Raw genomic sequence first — 20,022 nt, 5'->3', positions numbered from 1 at the left:
GAGTCCCGGCGGCGTGTGCTGTGCTCAGCTGTTGTTTTCTTACCTCTGCTCTCCTGGTGGCCGGGCATCATTTACGGTCTGTGTAAAAACCAAATCAAAATTTGCAGTAAACTTGTGAAAACGAAATGTGTGCTGGGACACATAGGAGCAGTGAAACTTTAACGGACAAGTGGAAAAACTAATCGCGACAAAATTTTTACTTCAAGTTTTACGGGCAGATTGTTAATGTACTTGTCCAAATTTGAAAACCTGTGCGTAAAACAAAGTGAAACTTTTGTTGGGATTCGTTTTTTCACTTGTCCTTTGAAGTTTTACTTGTACTACGAGTCCCAGCACACATTTCGTTTTTTAGCTTACGAACCTAATATGGTGTATAAATCTCATTTATTTACACAAAAAGCTAGAATAAGAAGTATTATAACTGAAAAGGTAATTAGTAACTACCACTAAAAATATTTTTAATGACTGTGTGGTGGTTGCGCGTCCTTACTAAATTGTTTAGTTATAACCGTGGTAGGGCATATACTTTACCGTTATTATAACTATACAAATCTGAATGTGAGAATTCAACATATTTACTATGACTTACGATTGGTATGGTGTGTGACGTGTCAGCCGATATGAAAATATTGTGGAATCAGTCAGTATGAGCAAATAACTTTATTCATATTCACATTGAAACTTTTAACAGTACAATTATACATAGCCCCTTGGCTAAGGTATTAAATGTATTTTTAAATAGTTTAAACCAATCAGTAATACTAACATTAATTATTGTTCTTTCAGATTACAAGAAAGTTCATTGCGCAGAAGTTCAAGGTTGTCGGCAAAAAAACAAAATGGAAGGGCTGTTGTAAGCGACACTACTTCTTGGAGTTGTAGTTCATGTTTAGATATTTTCGCTTCGTTGGCAGAATATAAGGAACACAAAAAGTTTCATAAAACTCTTGCGGCTATTGCTTTAAAACAAGAAGACAGTATTTCCGATAAAACAGAAAATATTCTTAAAACGGCTGATAAATCTTCTGAAGATTCCGCCGAAAGTTCAGACGAGTCATACAAAACAGAATCCGAATATGAAGCATCTGAAAACAGTAGTGTATCAGACAGTGATTCGGATGAATCGCAGAGTAATAAAAAACCTGTTTCAAACAAAAGGAATATTAGGTTACCTGTAAATTCGTCAAAAGAGCAATTAAGATCGGACCAGTCGATTGAGGTACAAAATACGAACAGAGAAACAAAAATCAATGAATATAAGTGCAACTACTGTAATTGGACGACCAAAATATCCTCCAAAATGGTAAAGCATTTGGAAAAAAATCATTTAAATGAAAGATGTTTTAGATGCACTTCGTGTCCTAAAAATTCTTTTACTTTCGAAGAATTGCAAAATCATTTCAAAAGCTTTCACCGCAAAAGCTCCGTTCTTCAAATGACATATACTAAATCATTTAATTCTGATTCCACAGATACTGGAGATTATTTAGTGGTCGCAAATGCCAGTACACCCTCAGAAAAAGAGGAAACTGTTGATAGGTCTTCGGATCAGAATAAAATTGATTCAGCTGTAATTCAGCATTTGCTAGAGAATAAGACCACGAAGGGGAATCATTTTGAAACACAAAATAATCTATCCGCAAATCTGACTGGGTCGAATAGCAAAGCGATGAGCTCGAATACGAATAATAATTACCATTTTAAATACCATGACGGTAATACTGCAGAGGAATCTCCTGATTCTAGTAATATTAATGGTAACTCTAATAATATTGAAACAAACAGTTTTGGAGAAATGATTGAAAACGATAGCGATAAGGCAATATGTGCTTTTTGTGAAATGAAGTTCAAGCATCCTTTATTGCTCAAAAATCACTTGAAATCAACACATAACAAAAAAGGACCATTTAAATGCGCCATTTGTCCGAAGGAATACTCCGGTTATCAAGGCCTTGACGGTCATTTTGCAATGCAGCACACCGGCAAGAAGTTTAAATGTTACCAATGCAAACAAGGTTTCGATTCGAAAGAAGAAGTAGCTTATCACAGAAAAGCGCATCATCGAAACTATTGCGACATTTGTCAAACATATTATGCTGTTACGCCTTATTGTCATAATAAGGACGTGCACGCAGAGGACAAGATTAAATGCACGATTTGTGATAAAACATATAACGGAAAAAGAAGGTTGAGGATTCACATTAGAAGAGTTCATCCAAGAACAAAATATCCGTGTTCGGTATGTGGTAAAAAGTTCAAAAGAAATGCTGTTTTAAACGAACATTACACGCGCAAACATACTGAAATTAAGACTACGGTATGTCAAGAATGCGGTAAAGAAATTAATGCGAATTATTTAAGAGCACATTTAAAAGCACATAGACGAATGCTGTTCTGCAAAATTTGCAAAAAATCTTATAAAACATATCGAGCAGTACAGTATTGTGAGGACAAACATAATAATATCAGAAGATACAAGTGTACCATGTGCGATAAAAGCTATTTTTCACCTGGAAGCCTTATCATCCATAGACGTCTTCACACCGGAGAGAAACCGTATTCCTGTTCAGTATGTAGCAGATCCTTTTATACGGTGCAAATTTTGTATAAACATAGCTTAAGCCATAAGAGAGTAAAATGAAGTTAATAACTTTGTTGTTGATACCACATTACAAAAGTTTGTTGTTGTTTAACTTGGTAATGTGGTAATTATAGTATACGCATGTAATTTGTCAATATATTTCTTTTTTTACCTTGCAAAACCAATGTGGTGTATAAATATTATTTATTCCCACAAAAATCCTAAAACCGGAAGTATTATAAATCAACAGGTAGTAAGTTACTACCACTAAAAATATTTTTAATGGCTGTGTAGTGCCTGCGCGCCTTTATTAAATTGTTTAGTTACAACCATGGTAAAGCATATTATCCTACCGTGATTACAACCATACTAATTTGAATGCCAGTGTGAGAATTCAACATATTACTGAGGCATTTTTATTTTTTAATTGTGGTTAATATGAAATATTGATGTGAAAATTCATTTTCAATTTTCCACCCACTACAAACTACCTTAGGTTAATGAGGGAAAATTTTTGTTGCTGTTGTCACACACCCCCGCCGGGAATCGAACCCGGGACCTTTGGCTTTACACACCAATGCTCTGACCACTAAGCTACGAGAGATGACAACAGCAACCACGACAAACCCAGCCTACTACGTTACAGATCCGTCGACTTTTTACTAATGTAATTGTATATACTATGTATATGAAAACAATGACACATATTAAATGTTAATGTGAAAATTCATTTCCAATTCTTTATTTACTACAAACTACCTCAGCTTAATAAGGGAAAATATTTGTTGCTGTTGTTTGATTCCTGGTGGAGGTGTGACAACGGCAACAAAATTTTCCTTCATTGATCTGAGATAGTTTGTACTGGATAGAGCACTGGAAGTGAATTTTTACGTTAATATTTCATATTACCGAGACATACAATTGGTAGGGCGTGTGACATGTTAGCCGATATGAAAATATTGTAATTCCAGTCAGTATGACCAAATAACATTCTCCATATTGATATTAAAACCCTTTGGCTAAGGTATTAGCGTATTTTTAAATAGCTTAAACCAATCAGTCATACTAATATTAATTATTGCTGTTTCAGATTACTAAAAAGTGCATTGCGTAGAAGTTCAAGGTTGTCTGTAAAACAACAAAAAAGCGGGACTCCTGCTCGGAGTTGTAGTTTATGTTTCGACATTTTTGCTTCGTTGGCAGAATATAAGGAACACAAAAAAATTCATAAAACTATCGCGGATGTTGCTTTGAAGCATGACAACCGTATTTTCGATAAATCAGAAAATATTCTTATAAATTCTGATGAAATTTCTGAAGATTCCTCCCAAAGTTCAGATGGACCATACGAAACAGAATCCGAATATGAAGTATCTGAAAACAGTATCGCATCAAACAGTGATTCGGATGAATCGCAGGGTAACAAAAAATCTATTTCAAACAAAAAGAATATTAGGTCACCTGTAACTTCGTCAAAAGAGCAATTAAGATCGAACCAGTCGATTGAGATGCAAAATACGAGCAGAGAAACAAAAATCAATGAATATAAGTGCAACTACTGTAATTCGATGACTAATACTACCTCCGAACTGGTAGAGCATTTGGAGAAAAATCATTTAAATGAAAGATGTTTTAGATGCACCTCGTGTCCCGAAAATGCATTCACATTTGAAGAATTGCAAAATCATTTCAATAATTTTCACCGTAATAGCTCGCCTGTGCAAATGATATTAACTGAATCATTTAACTTCGATTCCACCGATACAGGGCACAGTTTGAAAATTATTTCTTTAAACAGTTTACTGGTCGCAAATGCCACTGTAACTTCAGAAAATGAAGAAACTGTTAATGAGTCTTCAGATCGGAAAAAAAATGATACAACTACGATTCAGTGTATACATGAGAAAAAGATCATGAAGAGGAATCATGTTGAAATACAAAACAATCAATCCGTAGATACAATTGAGCCGGGAAGCAATATGATTACCATGTCTACGAATATAAATAAAAATTTTCTATCTTCTAATGATGAGGTAAATGCAACCAATCCAAACGCTAAGAAATCCTTATGTGATAAAAATATTGAAACAAATAATTTTACAAACAAAGAAAAGGAATATAAAAGTAATGTAAGTGACTATGTAGCAATATGTTCTTTTTGCAAAATGTTGTTTAAGCTTCCTCTGTTGCTGAGAGATCACTTAAAAGCAGAACATAATAAGATCGGACCGTTTCAATGCGCCCTTTGTCTGAAGGAATTCGGTAATGATTATCGAAACCTCAATAGTCATCTTAAATTGAAGCACGCCAGTAACATTAGCTGTTACCGATGCATGAACTCCAAAGAAGAATTAGTTTTTCACAGAAACGAGTATCATCGAACCTACTGCGATATTTGCAAAAAATATTATATCATTCTACTCAGTCTTCATAACGTGCTACACAGACAGGAGCAGATTAAATGCACGATGCACGATAAAATATGTAACGGAAAATTGTCGTTGGCCGAGCATTCAGAGGTAAATTTTCCTTGTTCAGTTTGTGGAAAAAAATTTAGACGAAAAGATGATGTAGAGAGACACTATGAATTAGTACATTCCGAAATTGAAACTAGTTTATGTCAAGCGTGCGGTAAGGACGTCAACGTTAATTATTTAAAGCCACATTTGATGACCGACGGACCTGGTGAAATCACTTGCTGCAAAATTTGTAAAAAAAACATTTAAATCATGCCAAGGAGCAAGAAGATATGAGGACATACATAATAATATTAGAAGATTCAAGTGTTCTGTGTGTAATAAAAGCTATTTTGTAGCGGAGAGCCTTAACATTTATAAGCGTCTTCACACCGGAGAGAAACGATTTTGTTGTTTAATATGTAGTAGATCTTTTTATACCAGGCAAATATTGTATAGACATAGCTTAAGTCATAAGAACATAAAACGAATTTAATGTTTTGTAAGTTGACATTAGAATTGTTAGTTGTTGTTTAAACTTTTTTTCAATAACAATTGTTTTTTTATTACCTTCAAACCCTAATGCTATGGATAAATCGGATTTGTTTCTACAGAAACAAGAAAAATTGTGTGGTTTTATGAAACTTTTCGGATTGTAGGCATTTTAACTGTAAATTTCCGGAAAATTGTTGGATTTAAGGTATTAACATTAAAATCGCGTTCTTAATCTTATATTAATGATTGTAAAATGGGAATGATAATGGGATATCAATAATAGTCAACATATTCAAGTATAAATTTTAATTTCAATCTGCGTATGAGAGTACGAAATACATAATAAATACAATCTTTCAGATGATAGACGCATGTTAAAAATTTAGAACAATATTTATTTAAATCATTGGATCATTTTAAACTTTTAAACAGTTATTCATCTTCGCTTTGAGTTTCACAGTCTATAAATGTAATTGTCATGCACTTGCACGAATGTGTGAGAATATAAATGCTACACTGTTAGCTCATGCGAGTAATGGGCGCCGTCACATTGGCATTGGCTGAGCGCCTTTCAGTTTTACCCCTACTCCGCGGCCGGCTGCAATGCGACATGCGGTAGATGGACAAAACGGGGAATAAATTACAATCCCTACAATATTTTTAGTAGCTACGGTGTAGTGCTTGTGCAGCCCTTCACGATTGGTTAGTTGCAATTATACCAATCTGAATGTCGGTAGTATACAATTGAGACTTATAATTTTGCATATTGGTCATGTCATCCGATATGAAAATAACTGTGTCAGAAATTATTAACGCTTTAATTTTAAATAGCCCATTGGCTAAGGTAATAAATATATTTTCGGTATACATACATCAATCAGTCATACTAATTTATATTGCTCTTTCAGATTACAAGAAAGTGTACTGCGCAGAAGTTCAAGGTTGTTGGCAAAAAAACAAAATGGCAGAGAAGTTGTAAGCGAGACGCGTACCGGTTGGAGTTGTAATTCATGCTTCGATATTTTCTCATCGTTGGTAGAATACAAGGAACATAAGAAGTTTCATAAAACTGTTGCGGCTATTGTTTTAAAATATAAAAACAGTATTTCTGATAAAAAAGGCAAAATACATAAAAACAAAACTAACGAATCTTCTGAAGAGTCCTCCCAAAGTTCAGATGAATTAGAATCAGAATATGAAGCAACCGAAAGCAATAGCGCATCGGGTAGTGATTCGGACGTACCGCGAAACAATAAAGAAACAACTTGCAAAAATAATATTAGGTCGTCCCAAAGCATAAATTCGCCAGAAAAACAACCAAAATTGAACCAAACAAAGAATTTGAAAAATAAGGATGGAATAACAAAAATTAATCCGTGGACCTGTAATTATTGTAACAAGAAGATTATTTCATCCTTAAAAGCGATAGAACATTTACGAGGAAGTCATTCAAGTGAAAAACCATTTGCATGCACTTCATGTCCAAGAGATGCATTCACATTTGAAGAATTGCAAGATCATTTTCAAAATTATCACCGCAACAACTCTCGTGTTCAATCGACAATAATTCCACGCAGTTCTTATTCCATAAATACAAGGAAAAGTGCGATAGCTATACCCCCAAACAATTTAGTGGCCGCAAAGACTACTGCACCTGCACAGAAAGAGAGAACTGTTAATGATTCATTAGATAACATGAATATCAGTTCAAACGTGATTCAGCTCTTGCAAAAGAATGATATCGGTAAGACGAATTTGCTAAATCGAAATAATATACAACCCAACGAATGCATAGATTTGTCTGACTCAGATAATGACCGTTCTCGGAACAGTCATGGAGATCAATGTGCACAGGAGAGTTTGGTGGATGATTTTGATGATCAGTTGCATATTTCGAGTTCTGATACAGACAAGGCAACCGATTCAAATGACCACGAATCTCCTTGTTCGAGTAACAAAAAAGGAACAATCAAGAAGACTTCTGGTAAAACTAAAAGGATTGAAAGAAATCGTAAAGTAGAAAAAAGTAAAAAAGAGAATGAAGACGATAAAACGAATCCACATGAATATATGGCAATATGTCCTTTTTGTGACATTAAGTTTAAGCTTTCTATATTGCTGAGAACCCACTTGCAATCAACACATGAAAAAGAGGGGCCATTTAAGTGCGCCGTCTGTTTTAAAGAATGTTTTACATACAGAGGCCTCGAGAAGCATTTTGAGTACCACCACGTGGGTAAGACGTTTAAATGCTATCAATGCAAAAAAGGCTTCGACTCTAAGGAAGAAGTCGTTTTTCACAGAAATGAGCAACATCGAAACTATTGCGATATTTGCCAAACATACTATAATACTCCGCGTTCTACTCATAACCAGATAGTACATGCAGAGGAGAAGATTAAATGCACGATCTGTGATAAAACGTATAAGGGAAAAACGCTGTTGGCACTTCACATGAGAAGAGTGCATTCAGGGGCAAAGTTTCCGTGTTCAAATTGTGGAAACAAATTCAAAGATTCATCGGATCTAAAGAGACATTTCACTGTTCGACACTCTGAAAAGAAGATCACGATATGTCAGGTGTGCGGTAAAGTGATTAACGTGAATAATTTAAAGTCGCATTTGAAAGGTCATGGAGCTACTGCGATTGTTTGTTGTAAAATTTGTAAGAAATCTTATAAAACACGTAGTGGAGCGCAAATTTGCCAGGACAAACATAGTAATTTTAGAAGGTACAAATGCATGATGTGCGACAAAGCCTATTTTACACCTGGAAGCCTTATTGTGCACAAACGTCTTCACACCGGAGAGAAACCGTATTCCTGCTCAGTATGCAACAGATCTTTTTATACTCAGTATATACTTTATAAACATAGCTTAAGTCATAGAAGTATTAAAAAAAATTAATATAATGTTTATTTAATAAACAGAACATTTATTGGTACTGATTACTTGGTAATTTGGTCTTTTGGTAAATATACGTATGCAACTTTTCAATAAGAAATCATATTTGTGTCTATAGAACCTTGGAGTTGAACAAAATATCATTAATTTAACAACAGAAAAGGTAATAAGTTACAATTACTAAAAAATTGTTTAATTACGGTATAGTGCGTGCATGATCCTTATAAGATAATTTACTCGTTCGGAACAAAAATGTAAGCAGACTAATCTGAAGTGGGTGTGAGAACTGAAGGCAATACAAACGGTTAGAGATGCGCCCTTTCCCTTTACCCATTCGCGCAGCTTTCGTCAAGGTCACATCTTTGACTGTTTGAAACGAGTTGTATGTTTTACATCACACGATATTAGAATTGGTTTTAGCAAATTATGATATTATACACTATGTCTGATCACTATGTAGAATATTTGAAAGGTAACATCTCGAGGTACTGTAGAGTGCATCTTGTGATAGCACCAAAACGTAGGGGATGTAAAAAGTATGCACAAGTTAAGTGAACAATTAACAGTTAGTTATGCAGCCGCGTTATCTTATTGCAAACGTTAACTAACGAAACTCACGTACTTATTCGTAACCTTCGCAACAGCTGACACATAAACAGGTCAATTTATCTGTTTCTTGTTCATGTAGGTACACTTTTCTCCTTTAATTTTTCCGGTGTACTGATCAGACATAGTGTATAGAAATATTTATGGTAAAATTATAAATAGCACGTTGGGTAAGATTATAAATAGTCCGTTGGCTAGGGTAATAAATGAGTTTTTGAATAGTACACCTATACCAATCGGACATTAATATTAGTTATTGTTATTTCAGATGGCAGAAAATGACATTGCGTAGAAGTTCAAGGTTGTCTGCGAAAAGCCGTAATGGCAGAAACGTAAACCAGACTTCTACTAGTTGGAGTTGTAGTGCATGTTTCGATATTTTCTCTTCGTTGGCTGAATATAAAAAACATAAAAAATTTCATAAAACCGTTGCGGCATTTGTTTCGGCCAGTATTTCTCATAAAAAGGGCAATATACGTCTGAAGGAGACTGGTGAGTCCTCTGCAGATTCTGGCCAATGTTCGTACACGATAGACAAAAAAACAAAATCAGAATATGAAACAACTGAAAGTAATATCGCATCAGACATAAAAGCAGGAACTTCACACATAAAAAGAAATACCGTGTCAAAAGGCATAAATTTATCGAAAGAAATATTAAAATCGAACCGAACGGCAAAGGTAAAAAATGTGGAAGGAGTAACAAAAATGAATCCGTGGAATTGTAATTATTGTAATATGAAGATTAACTCAGCCTCCAAAGTGGTAGCGCATTTACGGGAAAGTCATTCAAATGAAAGAGCGTTTAGATGTACTTCATGCTTTACTGATGCATTCACATTNTTTATATCGCTTAAATCGTATATTTAAATAAACTGTATTATACCAAAAATTCCCAACTTTGTTAATTTATTACCTACTTATTGTTTATATACTAAACATAGACAAGGCATCAGCCATATGACTTCACTACAATTTTTCCATTGTTCGTTAACCGCAAAGGAGGCTCTATGTCTACTCAAACAGATGGAATTCATTTTGACTGTTACCGTTTGCAACTTCTGAGCAAACTAAAACGCTTGCTCATTTGTATTATTTAACATTAAGAACGCAAGAAATGCATCTCTAGTATAATATTAAAATCATACGAGGATGCATGGCTGAGATAAAGGTCGGATGTGTCCCATTTGTGCAAAAGGATTCACGTGCACCAACTACTTAAATGTTTTATTTAAACTGCGAAATCATCACCAAAAGCTATCTGATGAATCGTTACAAATCTTGCTCTAATTGTGACACCAGTGACATCAACGATATTGATTGAATACAGACTACTTCGAATTATTTTATTCCATTAAGCTAACGTGCCTATCACGTTGAGGTTGGCTACGCCGGGATTTGTTTTCAGCAAGTAAATATCCACACAAGTGGACCTTGTTGGACCATATGTAATCCTAAAACGTAACATCGGGCTACAGATGGCGTTTACTGCGCCATTTGTAATATTTTCTAAAACGCACTGTTAAGACAGCAGGTAAAAGTTGGTCTGTGTTCTGTCGGGCTGCCTGCGACGCGCTGATGAGATCCAAAAAGATCGAAATCGCGATCCGCGTCTGGCAGTTTCGACAGAATACAGACCACTATTTTATTCGATATTGATTAAATGATCTGGACGCTGGACTATTACAATTAGCTGCATTTTGCCACATCTTAATGTGGACAATTGAAGCTCTGCATTATTGAACTTTTCACCAAAACAATTGCAGAATTGTTATTTTATTATTATCATCCGGTCTTCTCAAATTTCACTGGTCAACTTTGAGCAAGATGCCAAAGAAGCTCACTCACATCTTTTTGGATGCGTTGTGGAAACCACTTTACCGTAATTATTAGTATTACTATTATTTAAACTCAAAGTGATTATATTATCAAATTTGTGTCGGTTAGAACGCTCCTAAATTGCAATTGTGTTTTATACCCTAGCTCTGAATTAATTAGTAAGGACACTAAATATGTAAAGTGAGGAGAAGGTTATGAAATCTTATTGCTGATTATTTTTAGGGACTTGAATTGGGGACATTCAGAAGACGCTTCGGGCGCCAGATGCAACATTTGTCTCGAAGTTTTTTATTCTGAAGCATATCTGAAGAGACATTATCAACTACACAGTAACAACAAACTCTTCAAATGTAATTATTGTGAACGAACGTTTAAAAGAAACGATTATAAGCGCAGGCACGAAGAGGAAGTTCACACGAGACCTCCGGGTTTGAGATTTCTGTGTCAGTTTTGCGAAAAGTCGTTCAAACACGAAAGAAGTCTTGCCGACCATATGAAACGCCATTAGATAGATTGCACGTTTTGATGTTGTTTACCGAAAAATAAATATCGAACTAGCTGCGTGAATATATGTATGGTTTTATTTGTCCAGTTCGTATTTGTAGCATCACAGCTGATTAATGTTTAATTAAATTGTGTATTTAAATAAATGTAATAGACCAACAATGCCCAGTTTTGTTAATTTATTACCTACTTGTTATTTATTTTACCGCGAAGTCCACATGGCATTCATTTTCCGACGGTACACAATTTGAGCAAAGTAAAACGCTTGCTCCAAATGCGTCTCCAGTTTTTGCTCATTTGACAATGAACTGAACTATCAGCTCGCAAACCATGTATAATAATGCCTAAAGTTTCGCGGTCAGCCGCCGCTTGCTTTGCTTTGTTTTAAAATTCGAGGGGTGCAATAGCTCACTTGCTTTTATTACAGAGCCGCCACTGGTATGAGCTAATATTTCATTTAGTTTCATTATGCATAATCTCGTACTCTACAGTGTCGTAAGCAAATTTGCTGTTCTTATTGGTGGTAGAATAACTGCCGAATTTTCATTACACTGTATGTTATACACAGTAGCTTTTTTAAGTGGAGGTAGCAAAAACTTAATTTTACAAGTTTTATTTTTTTATGTATAAAGAATTTTTACCAAGTATCTAAATGCCAATTCCATGATGCATTTAAAATTTTAAGATTGAGGAGACTTGTTCTGAATGTGTTCGGTGTACAAGTTTGCATCCTATGACATTGTTAGTTATTTAATAGTGGATTAATATGCAATATAACTTTGAAATCATTTTTTCGATTTTTTATTTACCTCAAATTAATGAGGGAAAAATTGTTGCTGTTGTCACACCCCCGCCGGGAATCGAGCCCTGGACCTTTGGCTTTACGCACCAATGTTCTGACCACTAAACTACTAAAGCCAAAGGTCCCGGGTTCGATTCCCGGCGGGGGTGTGACAACAGCAACAATTTTTCCCTCATTAATTTGAGGTAGTTTGTAGTAGGTAAATAAAAAATCGAAAAAATGATTTCAAATTAAAATTACAAGTTTGCATATTTTATATTGATAAATCTGTATAATAATTAAGCAATCCAAACGTACGAGGATGTTTGCAAAATCTCATTTGGTCAAAATTTCTAGGTACAAGAATGTGGAAATTATATTGGTCTCTACAAATGAAGGATGTCATAGTAATGGTAAAATGTTCAAATGTAGTTACTGCGATCGGACGTTTACAAGACGGTATTACACACAAAAACACGAAGAGCAAGTCCATATGAAACCAACAAGTGTGGAATTTTCGTGCAGCGTTTGCGGAAAATCGTACAAACAGGAAAAGTACTTTGTCGATCACATGAGTCGACATCGGGTGGACTGTTACCACTACTGTCCGAATTGCGGTAGAGCTTTTATCTCGAACAGCAAACTACAAAATCATATAGAAAGAACGCATACGGATGTGCTGTACGAATGCGACAAGTGTGGAAAATTATTGAAGAACAAGTTTACTTTTATCAAGCATTTGAACATTCATCAAAACAGAAACAGCAACGAGATCAACAAGAAAGCGTTTGTGTGTCAGTTTTGTGAAAAAACTTATTTTACCAAGACGAGCTTGGTGAGACACGTCGAAGAACACTTGGGTAAAAAGGAAAGTTACGTTTGTGACATTTGCGGCAAAGCCATATCGTCGATTGAAAGTTTAAGGAACCATTTACTGGTTCACGAGAACAATAAATCTTACGAATGTGTTGATTGTGGAAAACGGTTTAATACAAGCAGTATATTACACGCCCATAGAAAAACCCATGCGGGAGTGAAGAAGTTTGTATGTGAGGTTTGCGGAAAACGATTCGTCCATAGGTCGCCGTTCGTGATTCACAAACGAATCCACACCGGAGAAAAACCTTACGAATGCGATATTTGCGAAAAGTGTTTCATTAGCAAAATGTCGCTGAACGCTCACAAACTAAAGAAACATAAAATTCTTCGTCGCAATTTAAAAGTGCCTAATTAGCAGCGTTTGTAGGGCTGTTGCCGATTGAAATGTTATTAATAAAAGAGTTTCTATATTTATAAAGTAAATTTTGATAACCCAGATTCTTATGTGACGTCCACGAAAGCTAGGCTTTGTATTCATCATCATAAGGTCATCAGTCCTAAGACTGGTTGGACACGTACCTCCACTCTTTCCTATCCTGAGCTAAACTTCGCATTTCCCCAAAACTAGAACAGCCCACATCCTTAATTATTTGCGAAGAGTAATCTAATCTAGGTCTACCTCTACCCCTCCTAACTCCTGTTTCTGCCTCTAATATGTCTCTGACTAGACCTTCATGCCTGAGAAGGTGTCCTACTAACCTGTCTCGCCTATTTTTTGTTGACTTCCATAGAGTCCTCTGTTCTCCTATTCTTTCCAATACCTCTTCATTTCTAACCTTTTCTACCCACGATGTCCTCATCATCCGCCTATAACACCACATTTCGAACGATTCTAACCTTTTCTTTTCCGCCGCTCCCACTGTCCATGTTTCGCACCCGTACAACGCCGTGCTCCAAACATACACCTTTAACAACCTTTTTCGAATTTCTAAATTAACCGTTCGCAAGCATAGAAGTGACTTATTATTGTATTATTAAGTAATATTTAATGGTACAGATCACGATAATTTGAAAATTAATTTAATATTGTACATATATAACGTGGTACCATCTATTAAGCATAATATGGAGTACTCTTCTGCAGTCTGCAGTGTTGTAGCTCTGACGGTCTTCCACAGCCTAAAGTTTAAGTGATCTCTGGTCGATAAAACTATACAAAAACCCAAAAAGGGTTTCTTCTCTGCTAATTTTGCAATTATAATTTCTTACTTTGCAGTATTCTGGAGTTTTATAGGCAAACCGAAAATAAACGCAATATCGCAAGAATTTTACAATATTTATGAACAATTCTTCTAGTACAGGTACCTAAATATAGGAATAGTTCGTGTTCAATGTTACTTATTTGGATCTAAGTTAATTAGTGATGGCTAAACTGTTCCAAAAAGAAAAAAGAAATAAATTTATTTACTTATTACGGTAATTATTTTTAGGACGAAGAAAAGGAAATTCCCGAAGGGCCAATCGGGCGAACAGTGCGGTATTTGTTTTAAGACTTTTTCTTTCAGGGGTAATCTTAAACGACACTTGCTCCTAATGCATAGTAAAGAAGAACCCTTTAGATTTTCGTGTAATTTCTGCGACAAATCCTACAGACAAGAACAAAGTCTTGTCAGTCACGTAAGGTGTCATCAGATGGACTTCAGTTGCTTTTGCCCAAATTGTTTAAAAGGATTTTTCACGGAAAAGGAATTAAAATATCATGAGAAACTAATGCACAGTAACGTGCTATACCAGTGCGAGATTTGTGGAAAATCCGTGAAAAGCAAGAACAGTTTGAAATTGCACATGGATACTCATGGAAGCAAAAGCGATAATGAGAAAGATAGAAATGTGATTGTATGTCACATTTGTCAAAAAGTTTATCGCGCCAAGAGAAGTATGAGACTACACCTTGCAGAACACATGGGTAAAAAGAGCAGTTACGTTTGTGACATTTGTGGTAAAACCGTGTCATCGGCCGATAGCTTGAGGGACCACATATTGATTCACAAGAACAGTAGATCTTACGAGTGTACAGAGTGTGGAAAACGGTTCAATACAAGCAGCACATTAGCAGTACATAGAAGAACTCATACGGGTGTTAAGAAGTTTGCATGCGACCTTTGCGATAAACGATTTACACAAAGGTCACCCCTTGTTATTCACAGGAGAATTCATACTGGAGAAAAACCGTACAAATGTGATCTTTGTGAAAATCTTTTTATTAGCAGAGGTGATCTAAATCGTCACAAACAAAAGCAGCATAAAATCGTCAACTGGGAAACAAAGAGTGTCTAGTATTCTTTCTTCAGTTTTTTTAGTTTAATTGCTGCAATTGATTAATATCTTAGAATTAATAGTAACAACTTTTTGGTGTATTAATGTACGATTATTACAATAATATTTAAATTAATGTGTTCGTTTTCCCAATTAAGTAGGTACTAAAAAGAAGTATATCCTTTTCAATTTTATTGAAATTAACTTGACTTCTAATTATTGTAACTGAAGGATTTTTCATTATACACTGAATAAAAATAAATACACATTCCATATAAACTGTAGTTCTAGATAATTAGAATAATTCGTGGGCGATGGCGATGGTATTAAGGTTTTCGTAAAATCTGATTTTTTTTTCTACTCGGAGAAAACTTCGTAATTTGCCTTTCACAGAATTGACCTACTGCAGTATGTACTCAATCTATAAGTCGTATAGGTCTTGACGGGGGAATTTACCCCTTCTTCTGATGATGATATCGTTTTAGTGCAATTGATGTATTTGAAGTGCATTGAATTTTCACAGGAAAATTATGGTAATTAAATTATCCTAACTTACATATAATTATTGTGAGATTTTTATGAATGAATTACTCTTATTAATTACGTTTGTATTCCCATATCTCATTGATTTTTATTTTTAGGATCAAGAAAGAACGCCCAAAAGACTTCTATTCAAAATAACAATGTCGTATTTGTTTTAAGAATTATTCTTCCAGGAACTCTCTCTTGAAACATTATCGTGTACATAACGACGACAAACCTTTCAAATGTAATTATTGTGAGAGAAGGTTCAAGTGGAATTATTATGCTCGAAATCATAAAAACACAGTTCACAAGATTCCTCCGGGTGTCAGACTTTCGTGTAGTTTTTGCGAGAAAACATTTAAACACAAAATAGCCTCGAAAATCATATGAGATGCATCAGACGGATTACAGTTGCTTCTGTCCAAGCTGTGCCAGAGGTTTTTACACCGATAAAGTGTTACAAAATCACTTCAAATTAAGGCACGGCGATGAGTTATACAGATGCAAGATACAATATGTGAAAAATCGTTCAAGAACAAGTACAACTTGAACGTTCATTTAGGTCTTCACAGAAAAAAAAGAGAAAATAAGACCGGCAAGGCAGTGTTTATTTGTTATCTTTGTCAAAAAATTTATCATAGCAAAAAACTCCTGACTGAGCACATAGAAGAACACATGGGCTTAATGAGAAGTTTTGTGTGTGACATTTGTGGGAAAGCCGTGTCATCTGCGTATGTCTTAAAGGATCATTTATTGATCCACGAAAACAATAAATCGCACAAATGCATCGAGTGTGGAAAACGTTTTAATACTAAAAGTATATTGAGAGTGCATAGAAGGACTCATACAGGAGTGAAGAGATTCGCCTGTGAACTTTGTGACAAAAGATTTACACGAAGATCACCGCTCGTCATTCATAGAAGAATTCATACTGGAGAGAAACCTTACAAGTGTGATATATGTGAAAGTTGTTTTATTAGCAGAAGTGTTTTAAATGGTCATAAACAGACCAAACATGAGGTTGTTAAAAAATAAATACTATGTAACCATTTTTAATACAATATAATATCCAAAGAGTTTCCTTATTTGTAGTTTATTAATAAAAATTTTTTATGCCAAATATATCATCATCATAAGGTCGTCAGTCTTAACACTGGTTGAACACGTACCTCTTGCCTATCCTGAGCTAATCTTCGCCTTTTGCTAAAACTAGAACAACCCATATCCTTAACTATTTGCCTAATTTTAGGTATATAATTAATAATAAATATTTGTAATGGATGAATTATACTAGATCTTGCCTATTTTATTCTGTTGTGAGGTCATAAAAAGACAGTGGGATAATACTGTTATTAACTTATAGTAATAAATTTATAATTAGTTTTACAAGTATGTATACCAAAAATGCGATGTATTCCGAATTCGTAGGTACCATAAAAACTGCAATAACAACAAAAAGAAGGAATCCTAGTAAATATTTTCTAGAAACTGAAACTTTTCGGCATTAGACCTCAAACTAGCCATATAGATTCTAGTTTTGTTGAACATCCCTTCAATGTTGCATACTTTTTTTTTATGCATTGGTCTACAGAATATATTATCCTGGTACCACACCATTTTTAATGTATTTTATCGGATTCCAGTAATAACGTGATACCCACTAAAATTTTTTGAATGATACTTTTAAACACCTACCTCAATAAATAATACCTCCCGCAGAACAGGCAGCTGATATTTACTCATTAATTTTCTTTTATTTTTAGGAGTAGCGCGAGTTATCAATGTAACGTTTGCAATAAAAGCTTTTCTAGTATGCGGTACCTAAAAAAACATTATCTGGTCCACAGTCAGGATAGGCCGTTCAACTGTAGCTATTGCGACAAAAACTTCAAGCGGAAATACGACAAGACGATCCACGAAAGGGACGTCCACCTTACGCCCAAAGGCTTCGGACACACTTGCGATCAATGTGGAAAACTCTTCAAATGCGAAAGCACATTGAAACTACATCTGCGTCGACACATTTTAGATTACAGTTTCTTCTGTTCCATGTGCGGAAAAGGATATTATTCGAAATACGAATTAAAATATCACAACGACAGGGACCACAAGGGTCTTTTGTTTCAATGCGAGGTTTGCGGGAAATCCCTCAGGAACAAGTACATTTTGAACAACCACATGCTCACTCACGAGACGGTCAAGAAGGAAGAACAGACTGAAATTTTCATATGCTACTCCTGTGGCAAGAGTTACACGTCGAAGAAGAATTTGATACGACACATACGTGGTCACATGAACAAGAGGACAACGTACGTGTGCGACATTTGCGGCAAAACGGTAATGTCGTCTTCCAGTTTACAGAAGCACCTCCTTATACATAAAAATATACGACCGTATAAATGTATCGAGTGCGGCAAGTCTTTCAATAAAAGTCTCATACTGAAGGTACACAAACGGACGCATTCCGGTATCAAACCGTTTTCGTGTGAAGAGTGCGGCAAATGTTTCTCGCAACGTTCGCCGCTGGTTATACACAAACGAATTCATTCCGGCGAGAGGCCTTACATTTGTGACGTGTGCAATAATGGTTTTATCAGTAGGAATGCGCTAAATGTACACAAAGTTAGGAAACACGACGTTTACAAACCGCCGAAAGGTTAAATGGAGGGTAGTAGATACGTAGCATTCGTTCTGACCCAAAATCTTGTGTATTTTCGTCTGAAGGTTCGTTTTCGTCCAATTTTACCCCCTCCACGCGTATCACATTTTGACAGGTATCACCGTCGGCCATCTTTCAAGAGCTCCGTCCTGTAAGGTCCCCTTTACCTGTTGCGACCTGCAATAACTTATCCGTAGACATTTCAGCCAATAAAGAACCTTATGAACAGGAAGCAGTGGGTGACGAGGACCTTAGGAGCGGAGTATCTGTAGAATGAGCGAAGCCTAAAGTCCTAAAAGAAGGCTGACGATGGTGGCTTTCAAATATGGCTAATGTCAGTGTTAGGGGTGGAAGGGGGTATAACTGAACGTAATGAAGGACGAAAGTGAATCGATTTTTTTGCTAGAATGAAGGTTGTGAATAAACATCTGGTGTGAGTGCCTTCGGGAGCTTTTTGGTGCGATCCCGCCGTATATTATTAGAGCTGGGGCAAATTTCGCCGTAAACTTTCCGTGATGCACCCTCGGTTCATCTCTCTCTCTCGTCTCTGATTTAGATACTAATAATTTAGTTCTAAATTTATTCCTGGGCTCTTATCGTGCCCAATGGAACCCATCTCTGATGTATTTTTAGTAGAGAACGTCACTCATGGCTCAGCCGCAGCCGAGCCACCAATTGAAGAAAGTGATTTGTTAAAATGTGACAGACATCCCGAGAAGAAATTTAGAAATCAGCCGTGAAAGCCTTATAGGAATAAGAGTTGCGAATTGTCTTTTTAAAAAGACCTTTTCATTGGTGTACAATTTCGATTAGGTACCTTTTTTTTTGAAGGTGGCATACATCATTTATAATGTTAAATATATCACTTAATATCAAAGCCTTGGTGTACTTAAACAAGCAAAGCTGTTAAAAAAAAAACAAATGCAACGGCTACATTATTTATAAATGCTCGTGGGTCATTTTAGGTAGGTAGGTACCAATATCAAGATTTGCATTTCCTTTTCCTGGTAAGTTACGTAAATCCTTTTAAATCGGTTGAATTATAAAGTTACACTCTTCAAAATTTGTCAGTACAGAATTCTGCGTTGTTCATCAATCATTGTGTAATTGTTTGTATTTTCTTTTGTATGAACAATAGTTTTTCTCCTCACCACCTTCAGAAATCGACATATCGAAAAAGGGGATGGCTTTTTTGGTTATTATGTAAAACGTTAATCTCTTGTTTTGTTTTGTTTTTTACAAATTATAAATATGTGTTATTTTCTTTTTTGTTGTCTTTTTTTTGTAAATGTACTGAAAACCAAAATAAACGAAACTTATAAACTTAATATGTAAGTAAAAGCTTACTTGTATTTGCTTTCTTTAGATTTTATCGCTGAAATTTATATTTTTATAAAAAATTGTTCGATAAAGAGAGACCGCCCGTTTATTTAAATAAGTGATAATTGTATATAAAACTTATAATATTGCTTACCGATTGTTTCCTTTCTAGCTAACTAAACATCATGATACAATATTATAACTCGAATACAATAAAA

General features: G+C 35.2%; 1 protein-coding gene and 1 non-coding gene across 16 annotated transcripts in view; one reads left to right on the top strand and one right to left on the bottom strand.

Moving 5' to 3' along the window:
• The window catches only part of LOC108744184 (zinc finger protein 2), an 81,939-nt gene that overhangs the window by 30,797 nt on the left and 31,120 nt on the right, over positions 1–20,022 (top strand). Inside the window, exon 5 of one of the 15 annotated variants that reach the window (XM_018479832.2) lies at positions 17,589–19,704. The exons of 9 other annotated variants lie outside the window; for them this stretch is intronic. In XM_018479832.2, the coding sequence (XP_018335334.1) occupies positions 17,589–18,486 (898 nt within the window). In that variant the 3' untranslated portion in view covers positions 18,487–19,704. Of the gene's footprint in view, positions 1–786; positions 2,767–3,671; positions 5,385–6,440; positions 8,455–12,522; positions 13,415–14,474; positions 15,337–17,588; positions 19,705–20,022 lie in introns of those variants that run through there. 5 more of the 15 variants (XM_018479834.2, XM_018479833.2, XM_025976764.1 and 2 more) reach the window with 5 other exon arrangements.
• On the bottom strand, positions 3,113–3,185 carry Trnay-gua. The gene has a single exon. It is a non-coding gene; the product is annotated as a tRNA-Tyr (tRNA).

This window comes from Agrilus planipennis, unplaced genomic scaffold (genome assembly GCF_000699045.2).
Source record: "Agrilus planipennis isolate EAB-ADULT unplaced genomic scaffold, Apla_2.0 scaffold13, whole genome shotgun sequence".
Classification (NCBI taxonomy): domain Eukaryota; kingdom Metazoa; phylum Arthropoda; class Insecta; order Coleoptera; family Buprestidae; genus Agrilus; species Agrilus planipennis.
The sequence above is the reverse complement of the archived record's forward strand: the minus strand, read 5'-3'. Positions and strand labels throughout refer to the sequence as shown.